The following is a 19,767-nucleotide window of genomic DNA, read 5'->3' on the forward strand; positions in this document are numbered from 1 at the left end:
AAGAGTCAACTCATTTAATTAAAGTTAAATTCGTAACAATTTTATTTTATTTTTTTCTATTGGAAGGATTTAATCATTTGCAAGTATGTCTACTTATGATAAGGTAAAAAGGCTTATGTTTCTGTCTCCATATGATATGGCAAATATATCCAATGCAAAAAACATTAATTTGCATATATTTCCATTAATTCCCATATATTCATTTACATTTACATTTTAGTCATTTAGCAGACACTCTTATCCAGAGCGACTTACAAATTGGTGCATTCACCTATAATATCCAGTGGAACAACCACTTTACAATAGTGCATCTAAATCTTTTAAGGGGGGGGTTAGAAGGATTACTTTATCCTATCCCAGGTATTCCTTGAAGAGGTGGGGTTTCAGGTGTCTCCGGAAGGTGGTGATTGACTCCGCTGTCCTGGCGTCGTGTTAATTCCAACAGAAAGTTTCCACCTCTGAATATTCCCCAAAATGTGCAACCCTACACCCCACACACATGGTTATGGACTTAAAATAGAAGACACCTATACCGTTTCAGATATTGAGTTGAAATGTACAACATTTTGAGTTTGCTTCTCAATATTACACTTTATATACATCACAGAAGACTGAAATATAACTAAACCGTTTGACATAGAAACATTGGATTTTTGGCGGGGTTTCTGAAATAATGTTTATTGATTATGAGAAATATGAATAACATTCCACCCATGAGGCTACTAGCTAATTTGACAGCAGAAAAGGGCTACGTAACCTTTTGTCATATGTAACCCTTCCAAATACAAGATATCATACCGATTTGAGTGTCCGGATAATGTTACGTCTAATCTATAAGACCAGGCTGGACACTCAGACCAAACTCATAGAGACAGAGAGAGAGTTGCAAAAATTGTGAAGCTTTCATATCAAATCACATATTTTGCAGATGTTATCGCGGGTGTAGTGGAACACTTATGTTCCTAGATCCAACAGTGCAGTAATACCTAACAATACACGCAAATCTCCCCAGAATTAAGAAAGGAATTAAGAAATATATAAATATAAGAACGAGCAATGTCAAGAGTCCAGATATAAATATATTTGTATATGATGATGTGTATAGACATTATGGACAGTATATGAATAGAAAAGGTGTGTACAGCAGAAGTTACATAGGATGAGCCTTGACTAGAATACAGTATATAAATATGTCTAGTCTGGACATACATCGGCTGATGTAAAAAGTGCTTTATAAATACATTTGATTGTTTGATTGAAGTGGGTAAAACAGTATGTAAACAGTATTAAAGTGACCAGTGTTCAATGACTAGGTACATAGGGCAGCAGTCTCTTTAAGGTGCAGGGTTGAGTAGCCAGCTAGCAACAGTGACTAAAGTTCATGGCATGATAACGGGTTGCCACTGGATAGGAGGGTTTAGTTTATCTTAATGTTTGTTTCTTTATTAATTTAGTCTGTAATCTGTGGTTGACTACACACTCCAAAACATTAGGAGGCGGCTTGCACCTCTAACGTTTGTTTGCAATATTGTTTACAATATTATAGAAAATGATGTATATTTCGTTTCCTTAGGGAGACGAGAATATTGGGTAGAATTTAGTGCTTCACTGTCGCTGGTCCACACTCCAGTCCAGTTGGTGGCGGTAAAGCAATTTAAAGTTGGTTGCCAACCTCAATAAAATAATCCACAGAAGAAGGCAAAAGTGAAAGTAGACATGTGGTAAATATTTCTACGGTTTTCTGGAATGTTCGACTGTATTCCATAAAATGTTATTTCAATATGCTATGGTTAGTTTAACTTTAACCAATATTGATTGTCTTCAAACTAAGTGCAAAATATATTTTTTTTTCGAATGGGCCAATGAAAAAAGCCTCGCCCCAAAGACCTTCTGTAGACTTATTTAACGAGTTTTCCCTCTACTTGATATTTGCATCTACCTGTTCCAGTGATATGAAGAGGTATTCGTCACGCTCGCTGGGCCTTATTTTGATTTCTCTACTACTGGAAACAGGTAGGTTAAGGTCTTATCGAACCATAATTGGGAGTCCTAAGTACTGTATGGTATTTATGTGGCTAAATACAACAACAAAGAAACGATGGAAAAATTGAACTTGCAATATTGTTTCGTTTTTTTAAGAGCAGTATATTTAACCAGCAGAAAAGGAATGTCGCTAACCTAGGCTGGCGATAGTGGATGCGAGATCGTGACTATCATCTAGGATTGATTTGCATTCCGGGTAATACACTCATGTACCCCATGGACCGGCTCCTACAGCATTTTCCATTCAGGCTGCAAATGCATAATTTTCCGCCCTAACTACATTTAATAGAGGAGAAAATGTGTGACTCTCCAGATGGATTTGGTCTTATGTAGCAATTTATTTATTTATATTTTTTATTTTTTTTACATTGGATAAAAGTAGAGCTACAAAATGGTATATCATACATAACATTTAGAGGAACAATGGCAAGGTAATTCTGCTTTGAAAATTGATACACTTGTAAACTCACTTTTGAGAAAAGGGCCTTTGAATGTTTTGATACCTACTGGAGAGCTCTCCTTTGTCTACACCCATTCAGGATTGTTCACACCCTCTTAAGCCAGCCCCACCCATCTCTTTAAGGATTCACATGAGGTCATGTGCTAAACAGTGAGTAGTGTAGTAAAGATTAAGACCAAAATTGGTAGTAGCCTACAATAAGGAAAAGTTCCAGGTAAACAGAAAGTGTCCAGATAAAAATATTAGATGACGCTTACCCAGACATACTTGTCTAAATTAATGGGTCATGTGAAATAAATGCTATAACCCCCAGCCACATCCAGTGGTGGAAAAGTATTAAATTGTCATACTTGAGTAAAAGTATAAATCCTTTCAAATTCCTTATATTTAACCAGATGGCACAATTTCTCTCTTTTTTTTATATTGACGGATAGCCAGGGGCACACTCCAACACTCAGACATCATTTACAGATAGCCAGGGGCACACTCCAACACTCAGACATCATTTACAGATAGCCAGGGGCACACTCCAACACTCAGACATCATTTACAGATAGCCAGGGGCACACTCCAACACTCAGACATCATTTACAGATAGCCAGGGGCACACTCCAACACTCAGACATCATTTACAGATAGCCAGGGGCACACTCCAACACTCAGACATAATTTACAGATAGCCAGGGGCACACTCCAACACTCAGACATCATTTACAGATAGCCAGGGGCACACTCCAACACTCAGACATCATTTACAGATAGCCAGGGGCACACTCCAACACTCAGACATCATTTACAGATAGCCAGGGGCACACTCCAACACTCAGACATCATTTACAGATAGCCAGGGGCACACTCCAACACTCAGACATCATTTACAAACAAAGCGTTTGTGTTTAGTGAGTCTGCCAGATCAGATGCAGTAGGGATGTTCTCTTGATAAGTGTGTAAATTGGACAATTTTCCTGTCAAAATGTAATGAGTACTTTTGGGTGTCAGGGAAAATGTATGGAGTAAAAAGTACATTATTTTCTTTCGGAATGTAGTGAAAGTAAAATTTGCCAAAAATGTAAATAGTAAAGTAATGTACAGATACCCCCCAAAACTACTTAGGTAGTACGTCATAAAATCATGTTACAACCACACATAAATATTCATTTTATATGTCAATATTTTGCTAAGTCTTGCTAAGTGGATGGGTCTCTACAGAAGGTGTAAACGGTACAGCCAAATGGTTACTTGCAGAGTAGCAATATCAGAAATAGATAGTGTCAAATTAAAATAATATACAGTATGTACAAGAACAATATAAAATCAAACTTTATTTGTCACATGCGCCGAATACAACAAATGTTAGGCTTTACTGTGAAATGCTTACTTACAAGCCCTTAACCAACAGTGCAGTTCAAGAAGAGTTAAGAAGATATTTACCAAGTAGACTAAAGTAATAATAAAAAGTAACACAATAAGAATTACAATAACGAGGCTCTATTAAGGGGGTGCCAGTACCGAGTCAGTGTGCGGGGGTACAGGTTAGTTGAGGTAATTTGTACATGTAGGTGGGGGTGAAGTGACTATACATAGATAATGAACAGCGAGTAGCAGCAGTGTGCAAAAGGGGGAGTCAATGTAAATTGTCCGGTGGCGATTTTATTAATTGTTCAGCAGTCTTATGGCTTGGGGGTAGAAGCTGTTGAGGAGCCTTTTGGTCCTAGACTTGGCGCTCCGTTACTGCTTGCGGTGCGGTAGCAGAGAAAACAGTCCATAACTTGGGTGACTGGAGTCTCTGACAATTTTATGGGCTTTCCTCTGACTCCGCCTATTATATAGGTCCTGGATGGCAGGAAGCTTGGCCCCAGTGATGTACTAGGCCGTTCACACTACCCTCTGTAGCATCTTACTTTCAGATGCCGAGCAGTTGCCATACCAGGCGGTGATGCAACTGGACAGGATGCTCTCGATGGTGCAGCTGTAGAACCTTTTGAGGATCTGGGGACCCAGGCCAAATATTTTCAGTCTCCAGAGGGGAAAAAGGTTTTGTCGTGCCCTCTTCACGACTGTCTTGGTATGTTTGGACCATGATAGTTTGTTGTTGATGTGGACACCAAGGAACTTGAAACTCTCGACTCGCTCCACTACAGCACCATCGATGTTAATGGGGGCCTGTTCGGCCTGCCTTTTCCTGTAGTCCATGATCAGCTCCTTTGTCTTTCTCACATTGAGGGAGAGTTTGTTGTCCTGGCACCACACTGCCAGTTCTCTGACCTCCTCCCTATAGGCCGTCTCATCGTTGTCGGTGATCAGGCCTACCACTGTTGTGTCTAGAGGTCGACCGATTATGATTTTTCAACGCCGATACCGATACTGATTATTGGAGGACCAAAAAAGCCGATACCGATTAATCGGCCGATTATTTTTTTTAATATAAAATGACAATTACAACAATACTGAATGAACACTTATTTTAACTTATATAATACATCAATAAAATCAATGTAGCCTCAAATAAATAATGAAACATGTTCAATTTGGTTTAAATAATGCAAAACAAAGTGTTGGAGAAGAAAGTAAAAGTGCAATATGTGCCATGTAAGAAAGCTAATGTTTAAGTGCCTTGCTCAGAACATGGGAACATATGAAAGCTACTGGTTCCTTTTAACATGAGTCTTCAATATTCCCAGGTAAGAAGTTTTAGGTTGTAGTTATTATATTATTATAGGAATTATAGGAATATTTCTCTCTATACGATTTGTATTTCATATACCTTTGACTATTGGATGTTCTTATAGGCACTTTAGTATTGCCAGTGTAACAGTATAGCTTCCGTCCCTCTCCTCGCTCCTACCTGGGCTCAAAACAGGAACACATCGACAACAGCCACTCTCGAAGCAGCGTTACCCATGTAGAGGAAGGGAAACAACCACTCCCAAGTCTCAGAGCGAGTGACGTTTGAAACGCTATTAGCGTGCACCCGGCTAACTAGCTAGCCATTTCACATCGGTTACACCAGCCTAATCTTGGGAGTTGATAGGCTTGAAGGGGTAGAACGTTCCAACAGGAATCTGTTCCAAAAAACGTAAAGTAAAAGGTTGCCAACCAACAACGCATACAAAGTAGCAACGCATACAAACCTAGCTAACTAGCTGCCGAATAGGCATCAACTCACCACGTAGCTTATTCTTAATGTTTGTCCATAGGCTACCAGAGTGAGGACAGACATTTTTCGGAATAAACGTGATGAGGGAAAACGCAATGAAATAGATCACTCCCTACCCGGTATCTTATTCTGCCGCTATACAACTTTGTATGCGTTGTTTTTTGGAAACCTTGTTATTTACGAAGTTTTTGGAATAGATTCCTGTCGGAACGTTCCACAAATTATACCCACCCAGGTTGAAGTCATAAACAGCGCAATGCTTGAAGCACAGCTAAGGGCTGTTTGAATGAATGCTTACGAGCCTGCTGCTGCCTACCACCGCTCAGTCAGACTGCTCTATCAAATCATAGACTTAATTATAATATAATAAACACACAGAAATACTGTTCCGTATTTTATCTAACGGATGGCATCCCTAAGTCTAAATATTCCTGTTAGGCATTGATGTTTATGGTTAGGTACATTGGTGCAACGACAGTACTTTTTTCGCAAATGCGCTTGTTAAATCAACACCCGTTTGTCGAAGTAGGCTGTGATTCAATGAAAATTAACAGGCACCGCATCGATCATATGCAACGCAGGACACGTTAGATAAACTAGTAATATCATCAACCATGTGTAGTTAACTAGTGATTATGTTAAGATTGATAGTTTTTTATAAGTCTAATGCTAGCTAGCAACTTACCTTTGCTTCTTGCTGCCCTCGCGTAAGAGGTAGTCAGCCTGTTAATCCTTGTGGAGTGCAATGTAAGGCAGGTGGTTAGAGCGTTGGACTGGTAACCGAAGGTTGCAAAAACGAATCCCCCCTGAACAAGGCAGTTAACCCCCGTTTCTAGGCCGTCATTGTAAATAAGAATGTGTTCTTAATCTGACTTGCCTAGTTAAATAAAGGTGTAAAAAAATTATAATAAATAAATAAAATCGGCAAATCGGTGGCCAAAAATACCGATTACCGATTGTTATGAAAGCTTGAAATCGGCCCTAATTAATCGGCCATTCCGATTAATCGGTCGACCTCTAGTTGTGTCATCAGCAAACTTAATGATGGTGTTGGAGTCATGTTTGGCCACGCAGTCGTGGGTGAACAGGGAATACAGGAGGGGACTAAGTTCACACCCCTGGAGGCCCCTGTGTCAAAGATCAGCGTGGCAGACGTGTTGTTGCCTACTCTTACCACCTGGGGGCGGCCCGTCAGGAAGTCCAGGATCCAGTTGCAGAGGGAGGTGTTTCATCCCAGAGTCCTTAGCTTATTGATGAGCTTTGTGGGCACAATGGTGTTGAACGCTGAACTGTAGTCAATGAATAGCATTCTCACGTAGGTGTTCCTTTTGTCCAGGTGAGAATGCGTAATCTGTGGATCTGTTGGGGCGGTATGCAAATTTGAGTGGGTATCAATAACGATATCAGCGATAAACAAGGTAGTTCTATGCATACAATCAGGGGTGAAGTGGCTGAGCAGCAGGATAAAAACAGATAGTAGCAGCAACGTATGGCGTGTGTGTTAGGAGAGAGTCATTTAAAAGGAGGCACTGCAGATAGTGCTGATGACTGGTCCGTCCGAACCACGCATGAACAAGGGAATCTATATTCGGAGAGCCTGATTCTGTCCTGCCCTTGACTTTGGTGCAGGGCATGTGATGTCCATAGCCTCTTCGTCACAAATCTCCCTGATCTTCTCAAAAATATGTTTGTCTAGCTGTCCAGTCCAGGTGGTGCTTGTACAGGCAGACCATCTATGGGGGGAAGGATGTCAGCGTTGCACAACAGCTGAAACCTGGTCCCGACAGTCCGAACGCCCCTTGGTGACAACAACACCAGACTCCAGAGCATCAAAGCTGTTAAACAGGAAATAAATAAATAAAAATCTGAAGACGTTACAACCCTGCAATACATCAATTCACCTCCTACGTTTAGATCAGAAGAATAACCTCATGCAATGCAATGAAAATTATTTTCACCGGAAGTGCTGGTACTGCTTGATCTGTGGCAGCGGCCTGAAGTACGGAGTCAGGTGTTGTTGCCAGCCATAGCTTTCCACCAGCACCGTACCATCCTCCAGTCCAACCAGCTGTGGGATGTTGACCCCTGTCACAGTGCTGTCCTTCACAACACCAGCAATCTCAGACAAAGTGTTCACTCTGGTCTTTCTGAAGCGCTGCTTGATGAGGCCAAAGCACCAGTCGGGGCCATACTTGGTATGGCCTGTGATCAGGAAGTGAAGGTCCAGACTGTGGTGGAGCTTGTGCATGGTCCGCCAGGCACAATACCAGAGGACAAATGTGTTCTTGTTTTGGCAACTGCAGTTATCACAATTCAGGTCCACACGTGTTTCCCCAACTCCGTAGTTGGTGAAGAAGTGGTGCATGTAGTTGATGACTGCTCTGCTGCCTTTTTGATGGGAGGCATTAGACCATTCTCCTTGTATGACTGATGGAGGAGAGTCAGGCATGTTCTACTGATGCTGAAAGACAAATTCCAGATACAACTATTTTAGCATTATTATACAATAGATGCGAAATGACGTTCTGAGATAACATCACTACACATACTTCATACACGTAATGTTAGCTAGCTAGCCAGCCATCTAACGTCAGCTGGCTAGCTAACAGCAAGCTTTAACTACAAATACAAACCGATTGTCATAGCTACCTAAAGTTAACCAAATAGGTTCAATGTTAGCTAGCTAACATTAGGCTATAACTAGCAATCCGAAATGGCATTCTGAGAACATCACTAACGTTACAAACAATTCATACACGTACATTAATGTTAGCTAGCAAGCCAGCCATCTAACCTCAGCTAACGTTAGCTAGCTAACAGCAAGCTTTAACTCGTGGTATGTTGTTTAGACCTGTCACGTTAACATTAGCTAGCTAAAAAATGAACTATAATCCCAATCCATAGAGTAACATTACTAGCAATAGAAACCGATTGTCATAGCTAAATTAGGTTCAATGTTAACTTTAGCTAGCAAGCCAGCTGGCTAGCTAACAGCAAGCCTTATCTTGCAATTAAAACAACTTTCTGACAAAATTAGAAACGTATAATATCTGAAACTGTAGCTAGATTCTTACCCATATACATGGAAGAAAGCTTCACGGCAGACTGCAACCCCTTTCATTAAATAAGACGTCCTGTGACGTTTCCGTTTAGTTTTCACAGCTTGTTTGGCCCGTTGTGTTCCACTGATTTTAAAACTCGGTTAACTTCTTCCGTGACAACAACACTGTTGTTCGCTGTTTCTTCCCCATCACCGTCATCAGAAGACTCTACAATGTCTTCTTCAATTAAAATGTTTTTACCTAAATCAGAGATTTTATCATCGTCCTAATTCATTTTCCGAGTCAGCATGGCACGATCGTCCTCCAGAAAGTAGTCCATCACAACGTTTTCCCACTGACCTTTGTTGATAGTGCCTGATAAATTCAGGGCAGCAATGTTATTGAGAGTAGAAGCAACATATTTGCAGTTCTTCATGGCTAACGTTATATCTTCAGAAAAAACTGCAGTAGAAAGGATTATCTACACATAACGAGCAGCGCATTTTACAGACACACGATACTACACCGCAGAACAGTCTGAAACTCATCTCTCGGCATGTCCAGCCCACTCATAATCTCATTCCAATCATGACTAGCGGTAAGGTTCCTGACTTTTTCTTTGGCTAAACCAACTAGGCTCTTAATTTAACAATTTTATTCATATTTACAGATGGCAAAAAAGTTAGTTATTAACGCACATGAAAGCTCATATGTTCGAGAAGGCATTTCTGCCAAAAAACACATTTTGATAAAAAAAAAAAGTACATTCAAACGGCTCTCCTGTGAAGTTGTGACTCGCGACATACGCCTAGTTTCCTGAATCGGGTCACATATGCGTACTTTAGTTATGAAACACAATTTTTGGACAATTTAGGATGTTGCACACCGTGTTCAGCCAATAGGCCAGCAGATAAGTACCAAATATACAAATATAGATGTTTTACTTTATGATACAAGTATCGTACTTGGTACATCAATACTAAATACCTTAAGGAACAGTTAAAGACAGGAGGCAGTCTGGGAAGCATGTCAGTCAACCAGGGTGGCCATTTTAAGAAAATAGCTGCCATTTGGTTTTCCTGTTAGAAGAAAATTGGGTAAAATATTATCTGCTCACTAAATAGATAATAAAATACTCTGAAGACCTTCATGGGGGTCATATCAAGGTCATTTTGAGCATAGTCCAGCAGCTACACGAGCAAATTGTGGACATTGTGATGGAGCCACCAAATTTCCCACACACTGGGGCACATCTATAGAAGTCTTTCTGGCTATAGTGCCATCACAGCTGCATGGGGTCATATTGGACTAGATTCACATGGCCATGTCTCCGTAAATAATTGGTACATACAGCCCATTGTGGCAGGGCTTGCAAACTATCAGGGATTAAATAGGGAAACCCAGTTGCTATGGAAGAATTTAGTTGGAAATGTAAATGATGAATCAATATCATGTTTGCAATTTCTTTTCCTAAATGGGTATGCATTTTTTTGACACAATTCAAATTGAAATGCAAAGAAACTATAGCATTATAATTTTCATGATTGAGCATGTATAATGTCTGCCAATTTGAAAAATAAATGGCAAGGTGTGTTTGATTTTTCCATGGAACTACCCAGTACAACACTGACACATTTAAAAATCAAATCTAAATGCTTAAATGACAAATCATTTCTCATGTTTTTAATTTCATTTCATTGTTGTGATTGCATGAATTGTGACAAAAAGAAAAATAATTATTTTCCAAATTAAAATGATCAATCAAATTCGATAAATCAATCGCAATGCTTCATTTTGTTATTTAGTTTCCTTATTGTTCCTTTGCGTTTGCGATGTGTTATACCTGTCAATCAAGCAGTCACACCCAACTACCTCATCCCCATATTGTTATTTTTATTTTTTTTGCTCTTTTGCACCCCAGTATCTCTACTTGCACATCATCTTCTGCACATCTTTTCACTCCAGTGTTAATGCTAAATTCTAATTATTTTGCCACTATGGCCTATTTATTGCCTTACCTCCCTAATCTTACGACATTTGCACACACTGTACATAGATTTTTCTATTGTGTTACTGACTGTACGTTTGTTTATCCCATGTGTAACTCTGTGTTGTTGTTTTTGTCGCACTGCTTTGCTTTATCTTGGCCAGGTTGCAGTTGTAAATGAGAACTTGTTCTCAACTGGCCTACCTGGTAAAACATGGTGGGTGCGGTTTTGCTAACATGAGGTGGAAGAGTTCCCCTGTGCTTGCATACACTAAGTTAACTGTGCCTTTAAACAGCTTGGAAAATTCTTCCAAATGGACAATGACCCCAAGCATACTTCCGAAGTTGTGGCAAAATGGCTTAAGAACAACAAAGTCAATGTAATGGATTGGCCATCACAAAGCCCTGTCCTCAATCCTAAAGAACATTTGTGGGCAGAACTGAAAAAGTGTGTGCGAGCAAGGAGGCCTACAAACCTGACTCAGTTACACCAGCTCTGTCAGGAGGAATGGGTCAAAATTCACCCAACTTATTGTGGGAAGCAAGAGGAAGGCTACCCTAAACGTTTGACCCAAGTTAAACAATTTAAAGGCAATGCTACCAAATACTAATTGAGTGTATGTAAACTTCTGATCCACTGGGTGTCATGAATCCCACTTCCTGAGTCTGTTTTCTGCCTGAGCTGACTGTTTTCTGTGTTGGAGTCTGTTTTCTGAGGTTCCTGGACGCACCCTGTCTGGTTGCCAGGCGACGAAGCTAGGCGGGAGATCTCTCGATTACCCGCACCTGCATCTCATCAGCTATCTGCACACCTGGTCCTGATCATCACCTCTTCACTTTATAAGCTCTGACCTGACATCCATTCCCTGCCGAATCGTTAGCAATGAACATCATTCTCCCGGAACATTCACCCTCCCTGCCTGGTCGTCGGTGGCTTCTGTGACATCATTGGATCTGCCTATCCACTCTCATCAACTCACCTCCGCTGCCGCTCCGTCTCCTGGATTATTCTGCTTTCACCTTGACTCTGTAAATAAATACTCACCTTCTTTTTACTCACCTTGTCCTGGTCGGCTTCTTCGTTCTGCTTTAGAGAATCGTGACACTGGGAATGTGATGAAAGAAATAAAAGCTGAAATAAATAATTCTCTCTACTATTATTCTGACATTTCACATTCTTAAAATAAAGTGGTGATCCTAACTGACCTAAGACAGGGAATTTTTACTCTGATTAAATGTCAGGAATTGTGAAAAACTGAGTTGAAATGTATTTGGCTAAGGTGTATGTAAACTTCCTACTTCAACTGTATATGCTTCAGTAAGATTGGCTTTTTAGCATTCATAGCAATGGTTATCAACTGTACTGCAGAGATGGAACGTAAGTCACAGAAAATAGAGGTTGTGGTGGCAGCTGCAGAGAAGTGTTTGGGGGTATGAGATTTGACGTCAGATGAGTTACAGGGTGTGTTGAGTGGTGGTGTCCCGTCCTTTCGGGCTGTTGGCCTGAGGTACGACTAAATAGATTTAGTGGAGTAGGGTGGTGAGTTTTTAATGAGTGTAGGGTTAGATGGTAGGGTATTTGATTTATTGTCCTTTTCTTTAAAGCCAAGTGGAAGGGAGTTATACTTCAGTCTATTTGTTGGCGGTAATGCAACATTTATTGGATGCCAACCGCCGTTAAACCTCATCCAAGACAAAGACTCTGGCAACATTCACTTTTTAGGCTGTCCTGGCAACAACAGCCAGTGTGAAACCTCACAGAAGAACAACAGCCAGTGTGTAGTCCCACAGAAGAACAACAACAACAGCCAGTGTGTAGTCCCACAGAAGATCAACAGCCAGTGTGTAGTCCCACAGAAGAACAAGATCAACAGCCAGTGTGTAGTCCCACAGAAGAACAAGATCAACAGCCAGTGTGTAGTCCCACAGAAGAACAAGATCAACAGCCAGTGTGTGGTCCCACAGAAGAACAAGAACAACAGCCAGTGTGTAGTCCCACAGAAGAACAAGATCAACAGCCAGTGTGTAGTCCCACAGAAGAACAAGAACAACAGCCAGTGTGTAGTCCCACAGAAGAACAAGATCAACAGCCAGTGTGTAGTCCCACAGAAGAACAAGATCAACAGCCAGTGTGTAGTCCCACAGAAGAACAAGATCAACAGCCAGTGTGTAGTCCCACAGAAGAACAAGATCAACAGCCAGTGTGTGGTCCCACAGAAGAACAAGAACAACAGCCAGTGTGTAGTCCCACAGAAGAACAAGATCAACAGCCAGTGTGTAGTCCCACAGAAGAACAAGAACAACAGCCAGTGTGTAGTCCCACAGAAGAACAAGATCAACAGCCAGTGTGTAGTCCCACAGAAGAACAAGATCAACAGCCAGTGTGTAGTCCCACAGAAGAACAAGATCAACAGCCAGTGTGTAGTCCCACAGAAGAACAAGAACAACAGCCAGTGTGTAGTCCCACAGAAGAACAAGATCAACAGCCAGTGTGTAGTCCCACAGAAGAACAAGATCAACAGCCAGTGTGTAGTCCCACAGAAGAACAAGATCAACAGCCAGTGTGTGGTCCCACAGAAGAACAAGAACAACAGCCAGTGTGTAGTCCCACAGAAGAACAAGATCAACAGCCAGTGTGTAGTCCCACAGAAGAACAAGAACAACAGCCAGTGTGTAGTCCTACAGAAGAAGAACAACAGCCAGTGTGTAGTCCCACAGAAGAAGAAGAACAGAGAGTGTGTAGTCCCACAGAAGAAGACGAAGAACAGAGTGTGTGCGAGGAGTTTGCTGTAGGGGACTATAAAGCTCAGTGGAGGGGACACAGGCAGCTACTAGTAGGTAGCTAATAAGGGTAATTGGTTATTATAAGTAGCGATCTATCGGTAGGTTCGACAGCTAGATGGCTATGAAGGGGCACTACTGGCTAACGTCACAACAAGACGTCGTAGAACACCTTTAGGTACAATCAGTGGATTTTTTGTTTGCATTGAAACAGTTAGCTGAATAACTAGCATGGTTATTTGTTTTCTACCACTGATGGCTATCAAGCTATGATGCACTAAAGTTACTCTGGAAGGGATCACTAATGGTATGTGACTATTCAAAAACAAAGGACCTATCTGAAAGCATCTGAAACTATCAGACTATATAGTGTAACGTTGTTAGTGTAATGGTGTTTTAGCTTTTGTTTCGTTTTTTAGGCCCAGCTCTCACACTATGTGTGTGTCTCTCAGTCAGTCTGTCTCAGCATGTCTGTGGCAATCTGTCTGTTTAGGAGTTCCGTATGTGACTGCAGGAGAGTAGTGGCGGACAACACTGGAGGGCATCTTCACTGAGCAATGAGCACATGTCGGACATGTACAAGTAAACATCCATATTGGGTACTACTACATGGATAGATAGGAGGCAGAGGTTGCAAGCATAGAGGTAGATACTGTACTGTATTTTGCAAGTCATTACCTGTCATTACTTAGCAGTGATTGTATCATACACAGACAGTGTCTGAAGCACCCCTTGTCCTCATAGGCAGTACTCAAATGTGTTGGACTTGTTGCAGAGTTACTGTCATGTTGCTGAGTTATGACTGATTCTCCTCCCTTCTCCCAAATTGTGCACTTGCATACTTCCATGATGAGGAGTTTGCAAGTGCACACCATAAGAGAAGGGTGAAGAATTGGGATGTAGCCCTCCTGTGCTCTCTCAACCACCTATATACACCTGTTCCTGTAGCTGAGGGTTACAGTGATATTACAATGAGGGGATTCGATTAAGCTGGCCAGGGTGGGCATGCACCGGGTGAAAAGTGATCATTTTGAAAACCAGGTTACCAACCGAGTGTGAGCGGGGTGCCATGTTCAAAGCCCACAGCGAAGTCGGCTCAAAACAAAGTGATGTATGTCAATATCGTGAAGACGCATGCAAAGTGTTGTTTGCTCTTGGTATAAAAACTAATATATACCTTATCTGCCTTCCCAAGTAAAACTAGTACAATTCTAACATGTACTTTATGGAAAATACATGTATGTTTTCCGACCGATGAACCATACTGTCTTGTTGACAATATGGCCTGGCGGCGCAGATTAGTGTTAGATTTGAGCAGGGCGCTTCTCCCTCACCGCTTTCACCCATTCACGTCACGGGCCAAGCCCGGTGCACCCCGGTCCAGCTTAATTAAACTACCTCAATATAAGGGCTACTCTACGGCGTGGTAGTGTCCACAGTATAATAAAAATGGAGTTGTATTCATATTGTAGTCCGATGATCCTCCCCCGTTTGAGTTCTTGTACGTGACATTTTGTTTATTGCAAGTCAAGCTTTTGTTTGCATTCCAGTGAATATTGTCAACCTTAAAGTATTTCATGATTATATCCTGCAGGGAACAGTACCAGAGCCTTTGTAAGAGGGAATATGATCTATGATATGGACTGGAATCAGTCTGATTCTTTTGACTTTCTGTTGTCTGATCATCACCAATGATATTTCTAACTTTACTGACGAGGAAGAAGAGGGCAGGCTTATCCATTGTCCCTGAATTGCTTGAAGTGTTCAGTCAAAATTACAGTGCCACTTTGTTACCACAAGTCACATATTCAATAAGATGTTCTGCAAAAACTGTATAGTTGTGGCCAAAAGTTTTGAGAATGACACAAATATTAATTTTCACAGTCTGCTGCCTCAGTTTGTATGATGGCAATTTGCATATACTCCAGAATGTTGTGAAGAGTGATCAGATGAATTGCAAATAATTGCAAAGTCCCTCTTTGCCATGCAAATGAACTGAATCCCCCCAAAACATTTCCACTGCATTTCAGTCCTGCCACAAAAGGACCAGCTGACATCATGTCAGTGATTCTCTCATTAACACAGGTGTGAGTGTTGATGAGGACAAGGGTGGAGATCACTTTGTCATGCTGATTGAGTTTGAATAACAGACTGGAAGCTTCAAAGGAGGGTGGTGCTTGGAATCATTGTTCTTCCTCTGTCAATCATGGTTCCCTGCAAGGAAACCCGTGCCGTCATCATTGCTTCACAGGCAAGGATATTGCTGCCAGTAAGATTGCACCTAAATCAACCATTTATCTGATCATCAAGAACTTCAAGGAGAGCGGTTCAATTGTTGTGAAGAAGGCTTCAGGGCGTCCAAGAAAGTCCAGCAAGCTCCAGGACCGTCTCCTAAAGTTGATTCAGCTGCGGGATTGGGGCACCACCAGTACAGAGCTTGCTCAGGAATGGCAGCAGGCAGGTGTGAGTGCATTTGCGCGCACAGTGAGGCGAAGACTTTTGGAGGATGGCCCGGTGTCAAGAAGGGCAGCAAAGAAGCCACTTCTCTCCAGGAAAAACATCAGGGACAGACTGATATTCTGCAAAAGGTACAGGGATTGGACTGCTGAGGACTGGGGTAAAGTCATTTTCTCTGATGAATCCCCTTTCCGATTGTTTGGGGCATCCGGAAAAAAGCTTGTCCGAAGAAGACAAGGTGAGCGCTACCATCAGTCCTGTGTCATGCCAACAGTAAAGCATCCTGAGACCATTCATGTGTGGGGTTGCTTCTCAGCCAAGGGAGTGGGCTCAATCACAATTTTGCCTAAGAACACAGCCATGAATAAAGAATGGTACCAACACATCCTCCGAGAGCAACCTCTCCCAACCATCCATGAACAGTTTGGTGACGAACAATGCCTTTTCCAGCATGATGGAGCACCTTGCCGTAAGGCAAAAGTGATAACTAAGTGGCTCGGGGAACAAAACATCGATATTTTGAGTCCATGGCCAGGAAACTCCCCAGACCTTAATTCCATTGAGAACTTGTGGTCAATCCTCAAGAGGCGGGTGAACAAACAAAAACCGACAAATTCTGACAAACTCCAAGCATTGATTATGCAAGAATGGGCTGCCATCAGTCAGGATGTGGCCCAGAAGTTAACCTCTTACATCTAGACGTTCCGCTAGCGGAACACCTGCTCCAATATCCAATGATAGGCGTGGCGCGAATTACAAATTCCTCAAAAATCCAAAAACGTCAATTTTTCAAACATATGACTATTTTACACCATTTTAAAGACAAGACTCTCCTTTATCTAACCACACTGTCTGATTTCAAAAAGGCTTTACAGCGAAAGCAAAACATTAGATTATGTCAGCAGAGTACCCAGCCAGAAATAATCAGACACCCATTTTTCAAGCTAGCATATAATGTCACAAAAAACAAAACCACAGCTAAATGCAGCACTAACCTTTGATGATCTTCATCAGATGACACTCCTAGGACATTATGTTATACAATACATGCATGTTTTGTTCAATCAAGTTCATATTTATATCAAAAACCAGCTTTTTACATTAGCATGTGACGTTCAGAAGTGGCATTCCCACCGAACACTTCCGGTGAATTTACTAAATTACTCACGATAAACGTTCACAAAAAACATTACAATTATTTTAAGAATTATAGATACAGAACTCCTTTATGCAATCTTGGTGTCCGATTTTAAAATAGCTTTTCGGTGAAAGCACATTTTGCAATATTCTGAGTAGATAGCCCGGCCATCATGGCTAGCTATTTTGACACCCACCAAGTTTGGTACTAACCAAACTCAGATTTTCTATAAGAAAAATTGGATTACCTTTGCTGTTCTTCGTCAGAATGCACTCCCAGGACTTCTACTTCAATAACAAATGTTGGTTTGGTTCCAGATAATCCATAGTTGAACGCACGTTTTGTTTGTGCGTTCAAGACACTATCCGAAGGGTAAAGAAGGGTGACGCGCCCGACGCGTTTCGTGACAAAAAATGTCTAAATATTCCATTACCGTACTTCGAAGCATGTCAACCGCTGTTTAAAATAAATTTTTATGCGATTTTTCTCGTAAAAAAGCGATAATATTCCGACCGGGAAACCCTGTTTTCGTTCAAAGACGAAAAAATAAAAACATGGTGTCGGCTCGTGCACGCGCCCCAGTCTCATTGTTCTCAGATCGACCACTATCCAAATGCGCTACTGTTTTTCAGCCATGGCCTGCAAAGTCACCATTCAACGTTCTGGCGCCTTCTGAGAGCCTATGGGAGCATTAGAAAATGTCACGTTATGCCAGAGATCCGCTGTTTTGGATAGAGATGATAAAGAAGGCCAAGAAATAGTCAGAGAGGGCGCTTCCTGTTTGGAATCTTCTCAGGTTTTGGCCTGCCAAATGAGTTCTGTTATACTCACAGACACCATTCAAACAGTTTTAGAAACTTTGGAGTGTTTTCTATCCAAAGCTAATAATTATATGCATATTCTAGTTTCTGGGCAGGAGTAATAATCAGATTTAATCGGGTACGTTTTTTTATCCGGCCGTGAAAATACTGCCCCCTATCCATAACAAGTTAATTGACAGCATGCCAGGGCGGATTGCAGATGTCTTGAAAAAGAAGGGTCAACACTGCAAATATTGACTCTTTGCATCAACTTTATGTAATTGTCAATAAAAGCATTTGACACTTATGAAATGCTTGTAATTATACTTCAGTATTCCATAGTAACATCTGACAAAAATATCTAAAGACACTGAAGCATCAAACTTCGTGAAAATGTATATTTGTGTCATTCTCAAAACTTTTGGCCACGACTGTACAGAAATGTTATTGCGCTTCAATGAGGTTTTGCCAGTCATATCTTGGAAACTATCATCAAGGAAACATACAGTAGTTGAACAATTTGTGTAGATAGTAACCTGTTTATTGAACACCAGTGATTCTAAGAACAAGAATAACTGTTACCTGTAGGACAATGTCTCTATCACAGCTCACCAAGGGTACAGTAAGGTACTGTATATCCTTAATAAAATAAGTAGTGATGGTTAATTGTGCATGCCTATCATTTTACATTCAATATGGAACAACTTAATATGCAATATCGTTTTGGGGCTCCTGAGGGGCGCAGCGGTCTAAGGCACTGGGTTTGGCCCGGGGTAGGCTGTCATTATAAATAAGAATTTAGTTGCCTAGTTAAATAAAGGTTAAATAAAATAAATACCTATGGCTTGCATTCAGTGCCCCTGTTGTTAGTTTCCTCCCTGAGATTTGAATGTCGGACAGTTCGATCCCTGGCCGAGTCATTCCATAAAAATGGGACCCGATGCGTCTCTGCTTGACACTCAAGATCGATTGAGATAGATTGGAGGTAAAGGCCCAGGGGGTGTAATTGTACATCAAGCTGCCGCACACTACAGAACCAGGAGATGGGCTCCTGCTCCTATGAGCCATTGTGGCTCGCACAAGCCAAGGCTCATGCAAAACTACCCTCTTGCTTACAGCTTTAACAGTATTGAGTCAAGGAACCGCTTTACTGCTCAAGGAGCAGAGCAGGCAGGTGGGCTTACTCTGATGGTGCCATGAGATACTGTATATGATAACCAGCAGTTTTTGGGGTCCTTCAACCAACAAAGTTCCTTCTCACTCTCACACAGTCACTATTTTTATTTATTTTTTAACTAGGCAAGTCAGTTAAGAAAAATATCTTATTTTACAATGTAGGTCTACATTGGGAACAGTTCAGGGGCAGAACGACAGATCTTTACCTTGTCAGCTCAGGGATGCGATCCAGCCACCTTCTGGTTACTGGCCCAATGCTCTAACCACTAAGCTACCTATATTTTTATTTCATTTGTTAGACAAGAATAATTTTAGTAGGTTATGTCCATCTACTCATCTCTTTAAATTTGTTACATTTACATTTTAGTCATTTAGCAGATGCTCTTATCCAGAGCGACTTACAGTAGTGAATGCATACATTTCATAATTTTTTTTCTCCGTACTGGTCCCCCGTGGGAATCGAACCCACAACCCTGGCATTGCAAACACCATGCTCTACCAACTGAGCCACATAGCTAATGTAAATGCTAAAATGACAAATCATTTCTCATGCTTGCCGTTTAATTTTTAAAATAATTCTCAATTGGCAATGCTTTTCTATACGGTGTGTGGTTTAAGACTCAAAATTCAAATGATCAATCAAATTCGATAAATCAATCGCAATGTTTCATTTAGCTATTTAGTTTCCTCATTGCTCCTTTGCGTTTTCTGTGTTACACCTGTCAAT

The 19,767-nt window shown here is 41.2% G+C and overlaps 1 protein-coding gene across 5 annotated transcripts in view; it reads left to right on the top strand.

The window, feature by feature from the left end:
* The first annotated feature begins 1,694 nt into the window (after window positions 1–1,694).
* Window positions 1,695–19,767, top strand: part of LOC106588881 (butyrophilin subfamily 3 member A2) — a 28,109-nt gene continuing 10,036 nt past the window's right edge. For 3 of the 5 annotated variants that reach the window (XM_014178388.2, XM_014178389.2, XM_014178392.2), the window contains exon 1: window positions 1,696–2,013. In XM_014178388.2, coding sequence (XP_014033863.2) covers window positions 1,863–2,013 — 151 coding nt within the window. In that variant the 5' untranslated portion in view covers window positions 1,696–1,862. Of the gene's footprint in view, window positions 2,014–19,767 lie in introns of all 5 variants that reach the window. The other 2 variants (XM_014178391.2, XM_014178390.2) reach the window with 2 other exon arrangements.

Source organism: Salmo salar, chromosome ssa27 (genome assembly GCF_905237065.1).
Source record: "Salmo salar chromosome ssa27, Ssal_v3.1, whole genome shotgun sequence".
In the NCBI taxonomy this organism is placed as follows: Eukaryota; Metazoa; Chordata; class Actinopteri; order Salmoniformes; family Salmonidae; genus Salmo; species Salmo salar.